This window comes from Penicillium hordei (genome assembly GCF_028827395.1).
Source record: "Penicillium hordei strain IBT 12815 chromosome Unknown utg000006l_segment0_segment0, whole genome shotgun sequence".
NCBI lineage: Eukaryota > Fungi > Ascomycota > Eurotiomycetes > Eurotiales > Aspergillaceae > Penicillium > Penicillium hordei.
Window position 1 is genome coordinate 299849 of NW_026623147.1, and position 13308 is coordinate 313156.

Here is a 13308-nt window from a genome sequence, read left to right on the forward strand (position 1 = left end):
ATAGACTACCGTTGTTAAGATATCAAGTTGTAATTTATCGCATTTACTAAGGTGTTTCGGACTGGACCACTCGCTTACCGAATACGTTAGAGTCTTCAACATTGGTCATCTATACCATACATTGTTCGTACACCAGCCTTCTGTCAAAATACGTTATATGAAGTCAAAAAAGGATTATCATTAATCACGGACTTAAGAGATCGACTGACACCAGAATGGAGGCCGAGTTAATTTAGGGTTTAAGAACAGGAATATAAAGAGAGTGCCAAGGAAATATTGTAATACTTTGTGATGAGAATCGGCGCATTTGGGAAACTAGAGAGGTGATACTCGACTACTCAATGGTTTCACAGTTCACAGTGGCTTGACTGGCCTCAATACATTACACATATTCAGTCTTTCTAATTTCTATGCGACAAGCACAGTCATTGGGTAGAGGATCGTCAATGATATCATACCACTCGCAAGGTCCTGCCTCTCACTCTTTAACCAAAATGAAACGAAAAAGAAACAAAAACATACAACAGTGAGGATTCGCTGGTGGTCACCCACCCAACTACTAACTCACCGGCGTGTGGCTTAAGTACGGCTGAGCGGACGGGAAGCCCTGTTTTCCACACCCTATGGTCGTATGTATCATGTTACCTGTGGGGAAGAATCATAGAATGCAAGTAGTTTGATGAGTGAGTGAGTGCAATGAACTTCTGAACGTAATATAGAGATGCTCGACGAGAATGTGTCAGAGGCCTTCGTTGTTACGCAGTCCTAGAGACTTATCTTTGACTGACACTACCAATACCCAAGACCGGTATAAGGCATCTAAACCAAGGGCCTCTGGTCGGAATGGCATGTCGAAACGGCATGTCGGCGCCAACAGCCTGCGATTTGCTGCCCGCCCGCTAGAGTGGCTTACCCATCAGATGGTTCGTTTACGGAAGATGCATGTACACTGAATGATTGTCATTACTTTTGAATCACACGTATTCAAGCCCTAACCACCCATTGAGCTGCTGGGATTTGGTTATTTACGTGCCCCTGCGCGCTCGCAAGCATGGCTACGTAAAACATATACTGTCTCATAGAGACATAGAGACCACCCTGAGAACCAGATGCTTCGTACAAATCAGTGGAATAGATCACTGGTGAATATTCCACAAGCCATTGGCCTTTAGCCAGCTCAACCTGTTGGAGAAAAATGGTTCCGTCGTATATGCTAACGAAACCAAATGCACACTGAAGGTCGCCCATATAAAGGATGGGCTGACTCAGTAAATTCCTCTGCCGTTGAGGGTTGCCATACGCGTAGATGAGGGAATGGTGAGGAACCGATCCATGGAACCTTTGGTTCTCCTACAAGCCGCAATTCCTCTCTGCCTTGAATGGTGGTATTTAATCCCACGACGTCTGGAACATTCTTGTAGTCTAGGCCGGAGCATTTAAAGTCCGCAAAATACAAGTTTACTGCCTGGGTCTCCAAGGCCGCTCCAAGTACTTGGCCTATGGCCTGTTGGAAACGGCCTTGGAGGCCATGTTCATCCCCATATTCCAGCTTGCTAGTGCAGGAGATGTGGTCTTGTAAGTACCCACATTCAAGGGAGGGGAGCTTGAATTATCTGTTTGGCACGGACGCGGTTTGTGGCCATGTTTTTCAACGCTCTATACTAAACTACGAGTCAGTATGAGTTGCTTACTGTAGCACGTAGGGAAGGGCCAGCGCCGAGGAGTCAATGTCAAGGAATCAAGGTGGAAGGATCAGCGTTGAGGAGTCAATGTGGAGAAGTCAATGTCGAGGTATCAACGCAGAGGAGTCGACGAGGAGTCAGTGCTGAGAAATCAACGTGAGGGGATCAAGTTCGAGTGTTGGAAGGTTGTTGTGGAGAAAGGGACGGGGAAGGAAAAAGAACAGAGACTCCAGTTTCAAGTCATCCGGTATAAATGCCTACGAGCTCTAAGTTCAACTCAGCCCGGTGCCTACCCTGTCCTTCTTCTAGTCTGTCACATGGCTTGTCCCCATCAATGTAAGCTAAGCAGGCACCCTTTCTAATGAACGACAAAGTACATATGAAAATCAGCTTGACCTTCTAGAATTGCAGCAAAGATTAGAATCATTGAAATTGTGCACTTTAGCTAAAGCAATGGATATTCACGTTGATCACCAAGCCCACCTAGTACTGTCCTTTTCCCAACCGGCCTTCCTGGGTGGTATAGCCAAGCCCCAGCCGACAAAGGTCATGTCAGTAAATTTCTCTTCGGGGTCAAGGGAGGTGGATTCTCGGAAGCCCGCAATATGCCTAAGGATAGTCAGCCTAATCTGTTTGGCACAAGGTGTGTAGAAGATACCACATACATCGTCTGTGTAGCCTCATCGTATATGATGTTCTCTAGTCCAGGCATGCCTGGCTCCCATCCATATTGTCTTAGCTCCCTTGGGTCTATTAGCTTTACTCTCGACTAGTAGCAGAGGGGTTTATAACATACTCCCAGACATCGCGGAACTTCGCACGGATGGCCTCACGTAATGAACCTGATTTAGGATCCCAGACTTTATCCTGGTTCAGTGACTTCCCGGGAACCTTATCCCACACTATATGTGCAATGTATCCATCTGGAACTAGGCCATCATTGTCTTGTTTTCCTTCTTTGTAGGCAAGGAGACTCGGGACCACGGGACATTGTCGTAGTTTCAGATCCTTCAGGACGTCTAGCTCTCGATGTTTTCGTGGCGGAGCGGCCTGTCCTTTTCGAACTTCAGGGCGTTGGTACTCAGTTCCTTCGATAGGAATCTGGAAATAGATTCGCATGAACGCCTTCTTAGCGCTATCTTCCGCACTATGGCAGAGATATTTGAAGACGGCAAAGGGAGGCCCAGCGCCACCATCAAGTTCCCACTTTGTCATTTGTTGGACATCCTCAGTCAGTTTCTCCTCGATAACCCACTTTTGGAGTGATGGTGTGGTGAAGGTAACTTCTGTACCTATGAAAAGTTCAGGGAATCCGAGAATAGACATTCTGTCGAAGAATTTTGATGAGAAGACCGAAAAAAGAAGCTTGGAAAAAAGAATATTGAGAGATGAAATTTGTGAAATAGAGTTGTGCGGAGAAAAAGGATTCAAGGCATAACAATGATGCTGTGTAGTTATCAACCTCGTCGATCAGGCACCTATATTTCCGATTACTCTGGGTCAGACTTGAAACATCCATCGTGCCTTTGTGTTCAACTCCATTCATTTTAACCTCTACTTAGATCCTGTAATATACATGGTCTTGCCCAATCTCCTTCCTCTCTTGCATCAGTTAACATATCCAGAACCTGTCGCATGTGCTATCCATTCGCGGAAGCCTTGTCTCATCCACCTCGCGCAAAGACCGATACCTCCGGATACTGCGAAGTGACCTCCTCAAGCGGACTCGGGGATGCTTGACGAAGCCCAAATCCCAAGAAGGCAGTGATAGTTCGGTGAATGATTTCGAATGACTTGGCACTATCCAAATTTCCAACCGTCTTCTGCATAACCGGCACGTTTTGGGCAGGGACACCTAGCAGCTTCATCAGATAGGACAAGTCAGAGAACACGTAATGTTGAGCCTAGGCAAGCTCCAACTCCAATTTCCAACCCCGTAGATTCGACTAGAACTCTGCCTACGATAGGTCCGTCGTCTAGGTTTTATTTTTATATCCAAATAAGAGGAATATACCTCAAGAAGAAGAAGAGGCAGAAGACTGCTTCTTTTTGAGGTGGACCAACCGGGTACGGTTGGCATCGCCCTGACTCGCCAAGCTGATCTTCAACCAGTCGTTACGAGTAGCCTGCTCTTCAAGCGAGCTGCGCATGCGAACAACGCCCTCACGATACAAACAGTTATTCTCAAAGCGCCAGCTGCACAGCAATACCCGGAGCATGCCACCTTCCCGCCCGGAGATCAAGGCCACGACAGGTGGTCGCTCGGCGGAAATCACAGACACAGTCATATCACCCGTGTCCACGATAGTGAAGATGCGGTGCGTTTTAGGGAGCCCCAGTTCTTGGAACCTATTCTTCCAATAGTTCTTATCATCGGGTTCCTCGCTCATTCGGATATCATCGCGCCGTAGTTTCCCAGAGAAGACGGTCGATGAGGCTGTATACGACAGGCGGTTATTGAAATTACCATAGATGGTTTTTTCAAGGTCATGTAATGGCATCGTGCCTTCGAATCCGACAAGATGGTTGGAGCATCCGCTATCGTTGCAGAGCTTCCGTACCGCCCAAGGACTGAACCAGGAGATGATCCAGGCGACTCCGAAGTACAAACCAACAGTCACTAGGTAATTAGGCACAATTGTTTGCCTAATAATTTGCATCAAATCAATTGTCGGTTGCTTTAGCTCTGATTGGAACTGAATAGTTGAAACTAGAAGCGCAATAGCGGACGAGAAGAGAGAAAAGCCAGTCGCTGCGTAAATGATAGCAAAATACATGATTTTCTGTGAGATAGAAGCACGCATTCCCGTCAGGTCCTTTGCATAATTCAATCTCGGGAAGTTCTTCCATCGGATGGGGATGCCCCGGCAGCGATCCACGATGACCGTGGGCTCGTGTAAATCGTTGCCAACACCAACCACATCACAGAGCGGTTTGATATCCCAAAGGTGAGTACCGTATTGATCTTGATCTGCGATATTGCGAAGAATCGTCTCACTGCCAGCTGGAGCCAATGCAGGCAATGCATCCACTGTGAGACTTTTCGGGGACGGCCACAGACAGAGGAGACGCTCAAGCAGTTGATTGCTATCGTTCACGATGGATAGTCGAGCAATGGCTTGAAAGACGGTATCGGAATCATTGGGGGTAAGTCGATATGACAAAAGTCCCATCGCAGCGTAGGCCATATCCCTGGTCGTGTACCCCTTGGTGTCGACGCTAGTTGTCTGCTTCGCCATGGCTTGGACAGCAAAAGTGAACAACTGCAGCTCGCTCAGCTGAAGACTGTTGGTATAATGATTGATGAGGAGGCCAATGGCGTCTTCTTCGATTTTATTCGAGTTTGACTCGGGCCGCCAGAAGCTAATTTTCATGTCATTCAACGTGAGTGCATGCGGCGTGGACAAAGACATAGAGGTCGAATGGGTGAAACAGTATCGGATTCTGTTGGCAGCGAGGAGGACTTCCGGAAATGTCCATATCCGTTCTCCCCATATTCCTTTGTCCTTCGCACTTTCAGTGGGCAGGACTACATATACTCGCTTCGCACAGCGGACTGCATCGCAAATCGTGTTGATATCTCTGGTGCGTTCTGATTCGACCTCACCGTCTGGTATACTCTCATCGCTCGAAACACAATCGACGTCCACCCAAAATGCTTCTAGCGGAGGGTCTTGCGGGTCTTTTTGAAGGCTCTCGTTCTCGTGCCGGAGCATGCGCTCAGCCACTTGATACAACATCTTCCGTAATTCTTCCTTTGATTTGCCAAGATAATTGGCCCGCGAAAAACTCAGGAAAATATAGGGTTGCAGCATGCCCGTCTTTTCATCACGAAGATCATCAGTCTTCCGGGGAGCCCACTGGTTGGTAGTTCTGTCTTTGACCACCAAGCGGGTAGGAATCGTAAGACCGCCAATCTTTGACTGCCGTTGATCATTTTTGGGATATTGATCCAGTAGGTTCATTGCGTGTTTGGGCCAGTGCCAGTGAACATTCTGATACTTTTTGTAGGGCTCAGTTGTGTCATTCTCACTCCACGGGGAGGTACAAATCTCGACAGAGAGCACAACTGGAATAATCCAAGATAGTGTCAAGGTGAGCAGGATCGATATGATCCAGTGCAGGGCTGATATTACCACGGTGCGCAGCATCAACGGGATCCAACACAGGGTTTGTATGATGGTTTTCAATATCCAGTTTCCCTGCCTGCGAGGCATGTCATCCTCCTCCTCCTCGTATTGTTTGACTCGAACACCGTCAAAGCGGCGAAGACCAAGCGGGTTCAAACAAAGTTCGGCCAGGGTGATGATGAATGGGACTCTCCCACGAATGTGGCGTCGCCCCCAGTGACGAGGGAGATAATCGGGCTCTTCATAGACATCTGGAGTCGCCTGCACGACAAGTCGACGTGCATACCCTTTGTTTGTGCTGTAGTATGTATCCATGTCGGTATATTTTGCGTGGTCTTTGACTCCATTAGGGTTCAGATATGTTTTCTTGCCGTGTCCATGGTGAGCATCCTCCAGCTCCAGCAAGCGATTTTCGATTGTTTCCAAGTTGGCAGAAGGCCGTTTGAACCGCATTCCAGACGATCGATGGTGTTTACCATCATATCGCTTCATGAGATTCTCCTTTGCTTTCTCCGTATCAATCGGCTTTTTCCGCCCGAAAGGAAAATAACGAGCCATTTTTAGCAATGGAGACTCGATCTTAGAGGGAGAAGTAGGGATTCTCGGGGACAAGATTGTGTATCAGGTCATTCGTCCAGCCTTTGAAAGATATTGATACTGGAGGGTATTAAGAGAAATAGAAAGTACAGCTGTCTTATCTCTTCATTCCTAGAATACGGTCTCGTATTTATGGACCTCATTTCCACCCCTATAGATGGACAGTCTTGAGGCTCAATTGGGATGGGATGTATGGATTTGATTGGTTAAAAATGCCTCAATACAGCCCGAATCGAAATACATGCCTACGATAAAACATTTTATGCATCTCTAGGGAGGCGCAAACGATAAAGGATGTCAGACTGTATTCATGGCGCTAGTTTCGCAGTGTCAAGAGCCTTGGCGAGTCGTAAGCATTGCATTGGCGTTGAAACTGGCCAATTGCCAGTGCGCAATGTAACATTTTGCTTTTTTAGACGTGGGATAGATCCTCTTGCCAAGCTGACAAATAAACCGAAAGTAAGCACCTAGGTGCCCATATGGACAAGTCCTCATTTCCCAAAGTAGTTAAGCAGCAGATTGCAGAGTTTTGACCCCCAAAGAGGTTCGTATTCGCAATCGCAATCAAATGGGGAGGGGGCATCATGCCCTGGTGACCTGACGAGGCACGGAGTAATTTAGATTTGGTTGTGTTATGAGTGACCCCTGTCATCTTTTTTCCTTTTCAGCCGCAGTTACAGGGTGGCATAGGGGGGCCAAAACTTTAACCGTAGGAATGGTAGCCATATCAATAACCTCTTTTTGGATCATGAGCAGCATCCTTAATCGAGCCATCTTCATACCATAATACTTCATAACTTTTCATGCTATGTATCCCTGGAGTGAGAGCCTCAACTCTTGGGGTCGTGGAACGGGACTCAAGATCGATGCCCTCGGTCTCGTCACGCTCCTCGGAGCGGAGGAGATGGACCGCAGTATCGGGCGACTCGTGCCGAGCATATACCTCAAATACCTGCCATTATTGGGTGCCTTTGTGATAGCCGGAAACCGATTCACCACGAAGAAACCCGGATTCGTTCTCTACAACATATCAGCGGGGATCATGACTACCGAGCTTGCCGGCTGGTTTTCGCGATGGCTCCAGACACAGGACTTCAAACAAGTCCGGAGTATTGTCACATGGCACGTCACGGAGCGGCCGCACAGATGGAGAGAGTTCATCATCGGCTTCTTGCTCGTCGGGTTGCCGGTGCACGGGATGCTCATCGCCCTGACTGTGTTAGCCGCGGACTGGTGGGGATTCGCCAATGTGATAGCCATGGTCATTTCAGTGGCAGTGCGGTGTATAATGGTAGCACAAAACCAGGCCGGCATCGATGCGAACATCCATGAAGCACAGGAAGCACTCCGAGGTTACCCGGCTAAGAGAGCCGAGTATGACGAGTCAATGGAGAGACTCGAGAGCCGTCGCCAGAAGGGTCAGGCTATGGAGGGGGCCAAAATACCTATTGAACCTCAAGACCCAAACAAAATCGCCAAGGTGATTGTGTTGACAGAGGACTCAAAGGTTGTCACTCTTGCAGTCCCCGCGTATCTACCGAGATGGGCATTTGCAACCAATCCCCAGCCACCGAACCGATACATATACCAGGCGTGCCAATGGATAGGCTGGGCAGCTTTTGCGGTGCATGTCATTAGTATCGGAATGGCGGCGTTGTACACGCAAATTGTCTCAGTGGTGGTGATTCTCGTTTCCACAGTCCTGACGGCTCACAGAATTGGCTGTGAAGACTCCCAAATATGGGAATCCATTCGAAGTCACTGGGGCCACGAAGTCCAAGAAAATAGCTGCTGGGTTAGTTCAAACCTCAAGGCCACAGTATCTACCTACCCCGAGGAGTATGTGGATTGGCCTGAGTTAGAGGGAAAGAAACCCCTTACCGTGCATGTAGGCATTGAAGAGAAGATTGGTCAACAATGGATCAGACCGATAGGTCCATCCGACTTGGAATCTACTCCGATCTCGAAAAAGAAGAAGCCCGAAAGTCGGCAGGACTTACTTGCTTGGTTAGACTTAACAACGGAGGAAGACAAAGTGCTGACCGCTTGGGGGCTCATACCACATAGTCTGGAATGGCAAAATGCATATAGAGAGAAAAAGAACATACACCGTAGGAGACTTGGGATGATAGCATTGGAATTCATCCACTGATGGGATGTGAAGGTTGATGTCTTGGAGAATCAGATAATTGGGGGGTCAGCATCCTTTACCGCCCTTCTTTTCGTCTATCAAAATATGTAACTTTGGGTGAAGTTGCTCACCAATATAATTCTCAATAATTGCCCGTAATTTACTAGCATCAATTATATTTTTTTACATTTTGTTACACCCCAAGCCATTCGCTTGATCTACCAAAATCCACCAATATGGTTCCCAACCCAGATGCCGACTTTGCTATATGCAACCACCTCATTATTGTTTGCTGTCATGCCATTTACACCGGAGGTTCACATCTTGGAGCCTCAGAAGACGAGTGGTTAGTGGGACCGGAATAAGCCCTTTATAGGAAGACAATACCTGATGCATCGAGCAGGCTGATTGAGCCCTTCCAAAAGGGGGAAACACCCACATTCATCGATCATGTCAAAGCCGGATTGAAAGCTCTAGCAGAAGACCCTCGTGGCCTGCTTGTGTTTTCTGGGTAAGAGACTTTCATCATATACTTTTCAATTCCTTCTTGTTGACCCATCGTATAGAGGGCCTACCAAAAAGCCTAGAACTGAGCTCGGTGAAGGTCAATCTTACCTTGTAAGGCGCCCGAATTCCCTAAAACCAACCACCCAGAAAGCTCACTTATAGCAACACCTAGAATCTGGCGAGAGACAACGACTACTTCCAAGACTTCACTATCTCCTCAATTGACCGATCAAGAGTCATCGCAGAAACCAACGCCACAGATTCATACCAAAACCTATTATTCTCCCTAATACAGTTCCGAGTTTACACATGTGTTTATCCACAGAGAGTCACAGTTGTGACGCACGAGTTTAAACGCGCTCGATTCATGCAGTGCCACTTTCCAGCCGTGGGACTCGTCCCAGTTTGTCTGGAACAAGAAGATCATGCGCATAAAGTTGCTGTGATAGGTATCAATCCACCAGAGGAAATCACTCCAGCAGAGAGCTTGACTCGAGGCGAGGCTATGAATGGGATTGGGCTTTGGAGAGAAGATCTTTACGGAGTGAACCCGGATCTGGTAGGCAAAAGGGTAAAACGAGGCTGGTCCCCTGGAATGGAAAATGATATATTCTCCCATCTGGGACTGGAAAAGGTGGTGTTGCATCTGATCCGCTATGATGGGGGTGATCATTGCAATAAGTGGTTCCCGAAGCGAGAGAGCTTGCCTTGGTCTTATACTAGTCATGATACATCCAAGAGGCCTTGATTTTGATTGAGAACAAATATCAAGACTTCTGGTATGATAAGTGGAAGAAGTCCTTGATCCTTTCCCGAAACGCCAATCCATAGTAACCTTCGTATTTGATCATAATATGCCACCGAGAGTTCAATCCGCTAGCCGGTAGCTGACTAGAGTCCCAACTCGGTGATTGTTTGTGCTGAAGCTCCTCAGTTGGACCTTCTCTGCGTTCTTAATTTCCTTGGCATCACTGTCGCCCCATTCTACGGGCACATCTGAATCGGCGTCGGCATAGACAAGTACATTGAAGGTGCAGTCGCCATCAAGGACGGGGAGGAAGGTGACAGAGGCGGTGATTTGGCGGAAGATGGCTTGGATCTCCTCCTGGATTTGCTTTTCTGTCTTCTCGATAGGTTCGGCGGGTTTTGCATCTCTTCAAGACACGAAGTGTTGGATTAGTGGAATGATCAAGATAAGCTCACAGTGGACAAACTTACCCCGGTGTACTGTTCTCCTTGTCGTTGGCTTTCTGTGAGCTCTTGCTCTTGGATTGCTTGCCAAAGATTTCGACCTATTTCATCACGTTATAGTTAGCGACGGACTCGGATGGGAGTGTCGAATGCATACATCGAATTGCCATCTCTCCACATGTTCGCCGGTCTCCTTGCTCGTGATAACTACCACAAGCTTCGAGATCTTTCCTGCTTGCATCCATTCCTTCAACTGGGACATGATCTTCTTGATGTAGGCTTTGACCTGGTCGTCGGCCGAAACTGCTATGAGATTAGGGTTGTCGACATCGATTAAGAAGAACACGGTTCACGAACCCAGCATATTGAGGCCATATTTTTTTATCCTATTTCCAATTAGTTTGCTTCACTGTAGCGGGCAAAGTTGAGAGGGCATCCTTACGTTGTGAAATCCTCGGGGGGATAGACTCCTCGTTGGAAGCTGAATACCCAATGCGATCAGCCAGTGTCTTGAACTGGGTACGATTAGCAACTTACAGGATTGAATTAATCGAATATTCAAACTGAGACTGTTAGTGCTCAAAATCCATTGACGCAACCACAAAGGCGACTCACGAATTCGGAGACAAGCTTGGCCGATCCTGTTATCTTGTAAGCTTTGTACAACCACGAGAACTACGTAAGTAGACGATGGGTGCAAACCTTTGATTGACAGCTTGTGCACCTTTGATTTCTCCTTGGTTTCCGGCATGATGAGCTTGTAGATGTAGACTTTGAAGGTGAAAGAAAGGTAGAGCTTTGTTTATGTCGAGTGGTCACCGCAGCAATAAACAGTCACCGCCCGCGCGTCCGTTTTTTCTCCGCAAATCGTGACGAGACCAACCAGCACTGGAGCGCTAATCGATTGTCCCGCGGATACACTTCGATTTGACGCTTGCATAACATCAGCCCCTCCTATGCCACCGCAGAAGTCCCGATGCGAGGATGTCTGCAGTTAGGCCGATGGCTGAGCGCAGCGCCGAGATGCCAGGCCGCGAGCCTCCGACCAACTGTCTTTTCTGCGTATAGTTATAAAAGGAGTTTCTCTACTACTACGATCTACTATGGTCGTTCGAAAACGACACCCATAAAACTGGACGTCAACCTTGAGAAGAGAATCGCCGCAATCCCAATCGAACGTTATCGCAATTTCTGCATCGTTGCACACGTTGATCACGGCAAGAGCACACTTTCCGACCGTTTACTCGAATTAACGGGTACAATTGAAGCGGGCAAGAACAAACAAGTTTTGGATAAACTCGATGTCGAGCGAGAGCGAGGAATTACGGTCAAAGCACAGACGTGTACTATGATCTACAACCATAAAGGAGAGGACTATTTGCTACATTTAGTCGATACACCTGGCCATGTGGACTTCCGTGCTGAGGTGTCGCGAAGTTATGCCAGTTGCGGTGGAGCAATCCTCTTGGTTGACGCCAGTCAGGGTGTTCAGGCGCAGACAGTCGCCAATTTCTACTTGGCCTTTGCGCAAGGCCTCGAGTTGATTCCTATTCTCAACAAGGTCGATCTGCCCTCATCGGATCCAGAGCGGGCTCTGGAGCAGATACGAAGCACATTCGAGATTGATACAGAAAATGCGGTGATGGTCTCGGCAAAGACTGGATTGAATGTTCCGGCTGTGCTACCGACGGTGGTGGAGAAGATCCCTGCGTATGTTTACCCGGTAGCTTCCTAAAGTGTCTTTTTACTGACTGTATGCTAGACCTATCGGCGATTCTAAGAAACCACTTCGCATGCTCCTCGTGGATTCCTGGTACGACTCCTACAAGGGCGTGATCCTGCTGGTCCGTGTTTTCGACGGTGAGGTGCGTGCAGGTCAGCAGCTTATATCCTTCGTTACCGGCCTCAAATACTTCGTCGGTGAAGTCGGCATCATGTATCCGACTGAGACCGCGCAAACCGTTCTCCGTGCAGGTCAGGTTGGGTACATCTACTTCAACCCGGGCATGAAGCGGAGTAAGGAGGCCAAGATTGGCGATACCTTTACAAGAGTCGGTTATGAAAAGATCGTCGAGCCTTTGCCTGGATTTGAAGAGCCCAAATCAATGGTCTTTGTGGCTGTATACCCGGTGAATGCGGATCTCTTTGAGCACCTGGAGGACAGCATCAACCAGCTGGTCTTGAACGATCGAAGCATCACAGTACAGAAAGAGTCCTCTGAGGCCTTAGGCGCCGGTTTCCGTATGGGCTTCTTGGGAACCCTTCACTGCTCCGTGTTTGAAGACCGTCTACGACAGGAGCATGGCGCCAGTATCATCATCACACCACCCTCCGTACCAGTCAAGGTCGTGTGGAAAGGTGGCGCCGAAGAGATTATCACCAACCCCGCCAAATTTCCCGATGATGATAGCGTACGACTCAAAGTTGCCGAGGTTCAAGAGCCGTATGTTTTGGTCACTCTAACATTCCCAGAAGAGTACTTGGGAAAGGTGATTGAGCTCTGCGAAGCCAACCGCGGTGAACAACAAAGCATTGAATACTTCACAGCGACTCAGGTCATCATGAAGTACGAGCTGCCCCTGGCCCATTTGGTTGATGATTTCTTTGGAAAATTGAAAGGAGGTACCAAGGGCTATGCCAGCCTGGACTACGAAGAATCTGCATGGCGAGCCGGCAACATTGTCAGGCTACAACTCTTGGTAAACAGGGAGCCAGTGGACGCTGTAACGCGGATTATGCACTCGAGCCAGGTGAGCCGACAAGGCAGAATTTGGGTAACCAAATTCAAGGAGCATGTTGACCGGCAGCTTTTCGAGATCATCATCCAAGCTGCTGTTGGCAAGAAAATCATTGCTCGTGAGACCATCAAGCCTTACCGAAAAGATGTGCTGGCAAAATTGCATGCTAGTGATGTAAGTCGACGACGAAAGCTGCTCGAGAAGCAGAAAGAAGGCCGCAAGAGGTTGCGAGCAGTTGGAAATGTCGTGATCGAGCACAAAGCTTTCCAGGCATTCTTGGCGAAATAAACATGTAAATTAGCAACCAAATACACTGTATAACATTGTTTCTG

General features: G+C 48.0%; 6 protein-coding genes across 6 annotated transcripts; 2 read left to right on the top strand and 4 right to left on the bottom strand.

Annotated features, from left to right (window-relative positions):
• Positions 1–2152: 2152 nt before the first annotated feature.
• N7537_010805 (uncharacterized protein) lies at positions 2153–3008 on the bottom strand (the record flags this gene model as incomplete). Its single annotated transcript, XM_056901859.1, has 3 exons — positions 2153–2291; positions 2348–2425; positions 2479–3008. 3 exons carry the CDS (start codon positions 3006–3008, stop codon positions 2153–2155), a joined length of 747 nt encoding a protein of 248 aa, XP_056747146.1.
• Positions 3009–3346: 338 nt separating this feature from the next.
• On the bottom strand, positions 3347–3550 carry N7537_010806 (uncharacterized protein; the record flags this gene model as incomplete). The annotated part of the gene is made up of 1 exon (XM_056901860.1): positions 3347–3550. One exon carries the CDS (start codon positions 3548–3550, stop codon positions 3347–3349), a length of 204 nt encoding a protein of 67 aa, XP_056747147.1.
• Positions 3551–3697: 147 nt separating this feature from the next.
• On the bottom strand, positions 3698–6370 carry N7537_010807 (uncharacterized protein; the record flags this gene model as incomplete). The annotated part of the gene is made up of 1 exon (XM_056901861.1): positions 3698–6370. One exon carries the CDS (start codon positions 6368–6370, stop codon positions 3698–3700), a length of 2673 nt encoding a protein of 890 aa, XP_056747148.1.
• Positions 6371–7217: 847 nt separating this feature from the next.
• On the top strand, positions 7218–8561 carry N7537_010808 (uncharacterized protein; the record flags this gene model as incomplete). Its single annotated transcript, XM_056901862.1, has 1 exon — positions 7218–8561. The coding sequence occupies one exon, from the start codon at positions 7218–7220 to the stop codon at positions 8559–8561; it is 1344 nt and encodes a 447-aa protein (XP_056747149.1).
• A 1354-nt stretch (positions 8562–9915) lies between these two features.
• Positions 9916–10989, bottom strand: N7537_010809 (spindle checkpoint protein MAD2; the record flags this gene model as incomplete). Its single annotated transcript, XM_056901863.1, has 8 exons — positions 9916–10201; positions 10266–10339; positions 10396–10541; positions 10596–10624; positions 10681–10719; positions 10776–10801; positions 10854–10879; positions 10941–10989. The coding sequence occupies 8 exons, from the start codon at positions 10987–10989 to the stop codon at positions 9916–9918; spliced, it is 675 nt and encodes a 224-aa protein (XP_056747150.1).
• A 225-nt stretch (positions 10990–11214) lies between these two features.
• N7537_010810 (GTPase GUF1) lies at positions 11215–13264 on the top strand (the record flags this gene model as incomplete). The annotated part of the gene is made up of 2 exons (XM_056901864.1): positions 11215–11948; positions 12001–13264. The coding sequence occupies 2 exons, from the start codon at positions 11215–11217 to the stop codon at positions 13262–13264; spliced, it is 1998 nt and encodes a 665-aa protein (XP_056747151.1).
• Positions 13265–13308: the final 44 nt, after the last annotated feature.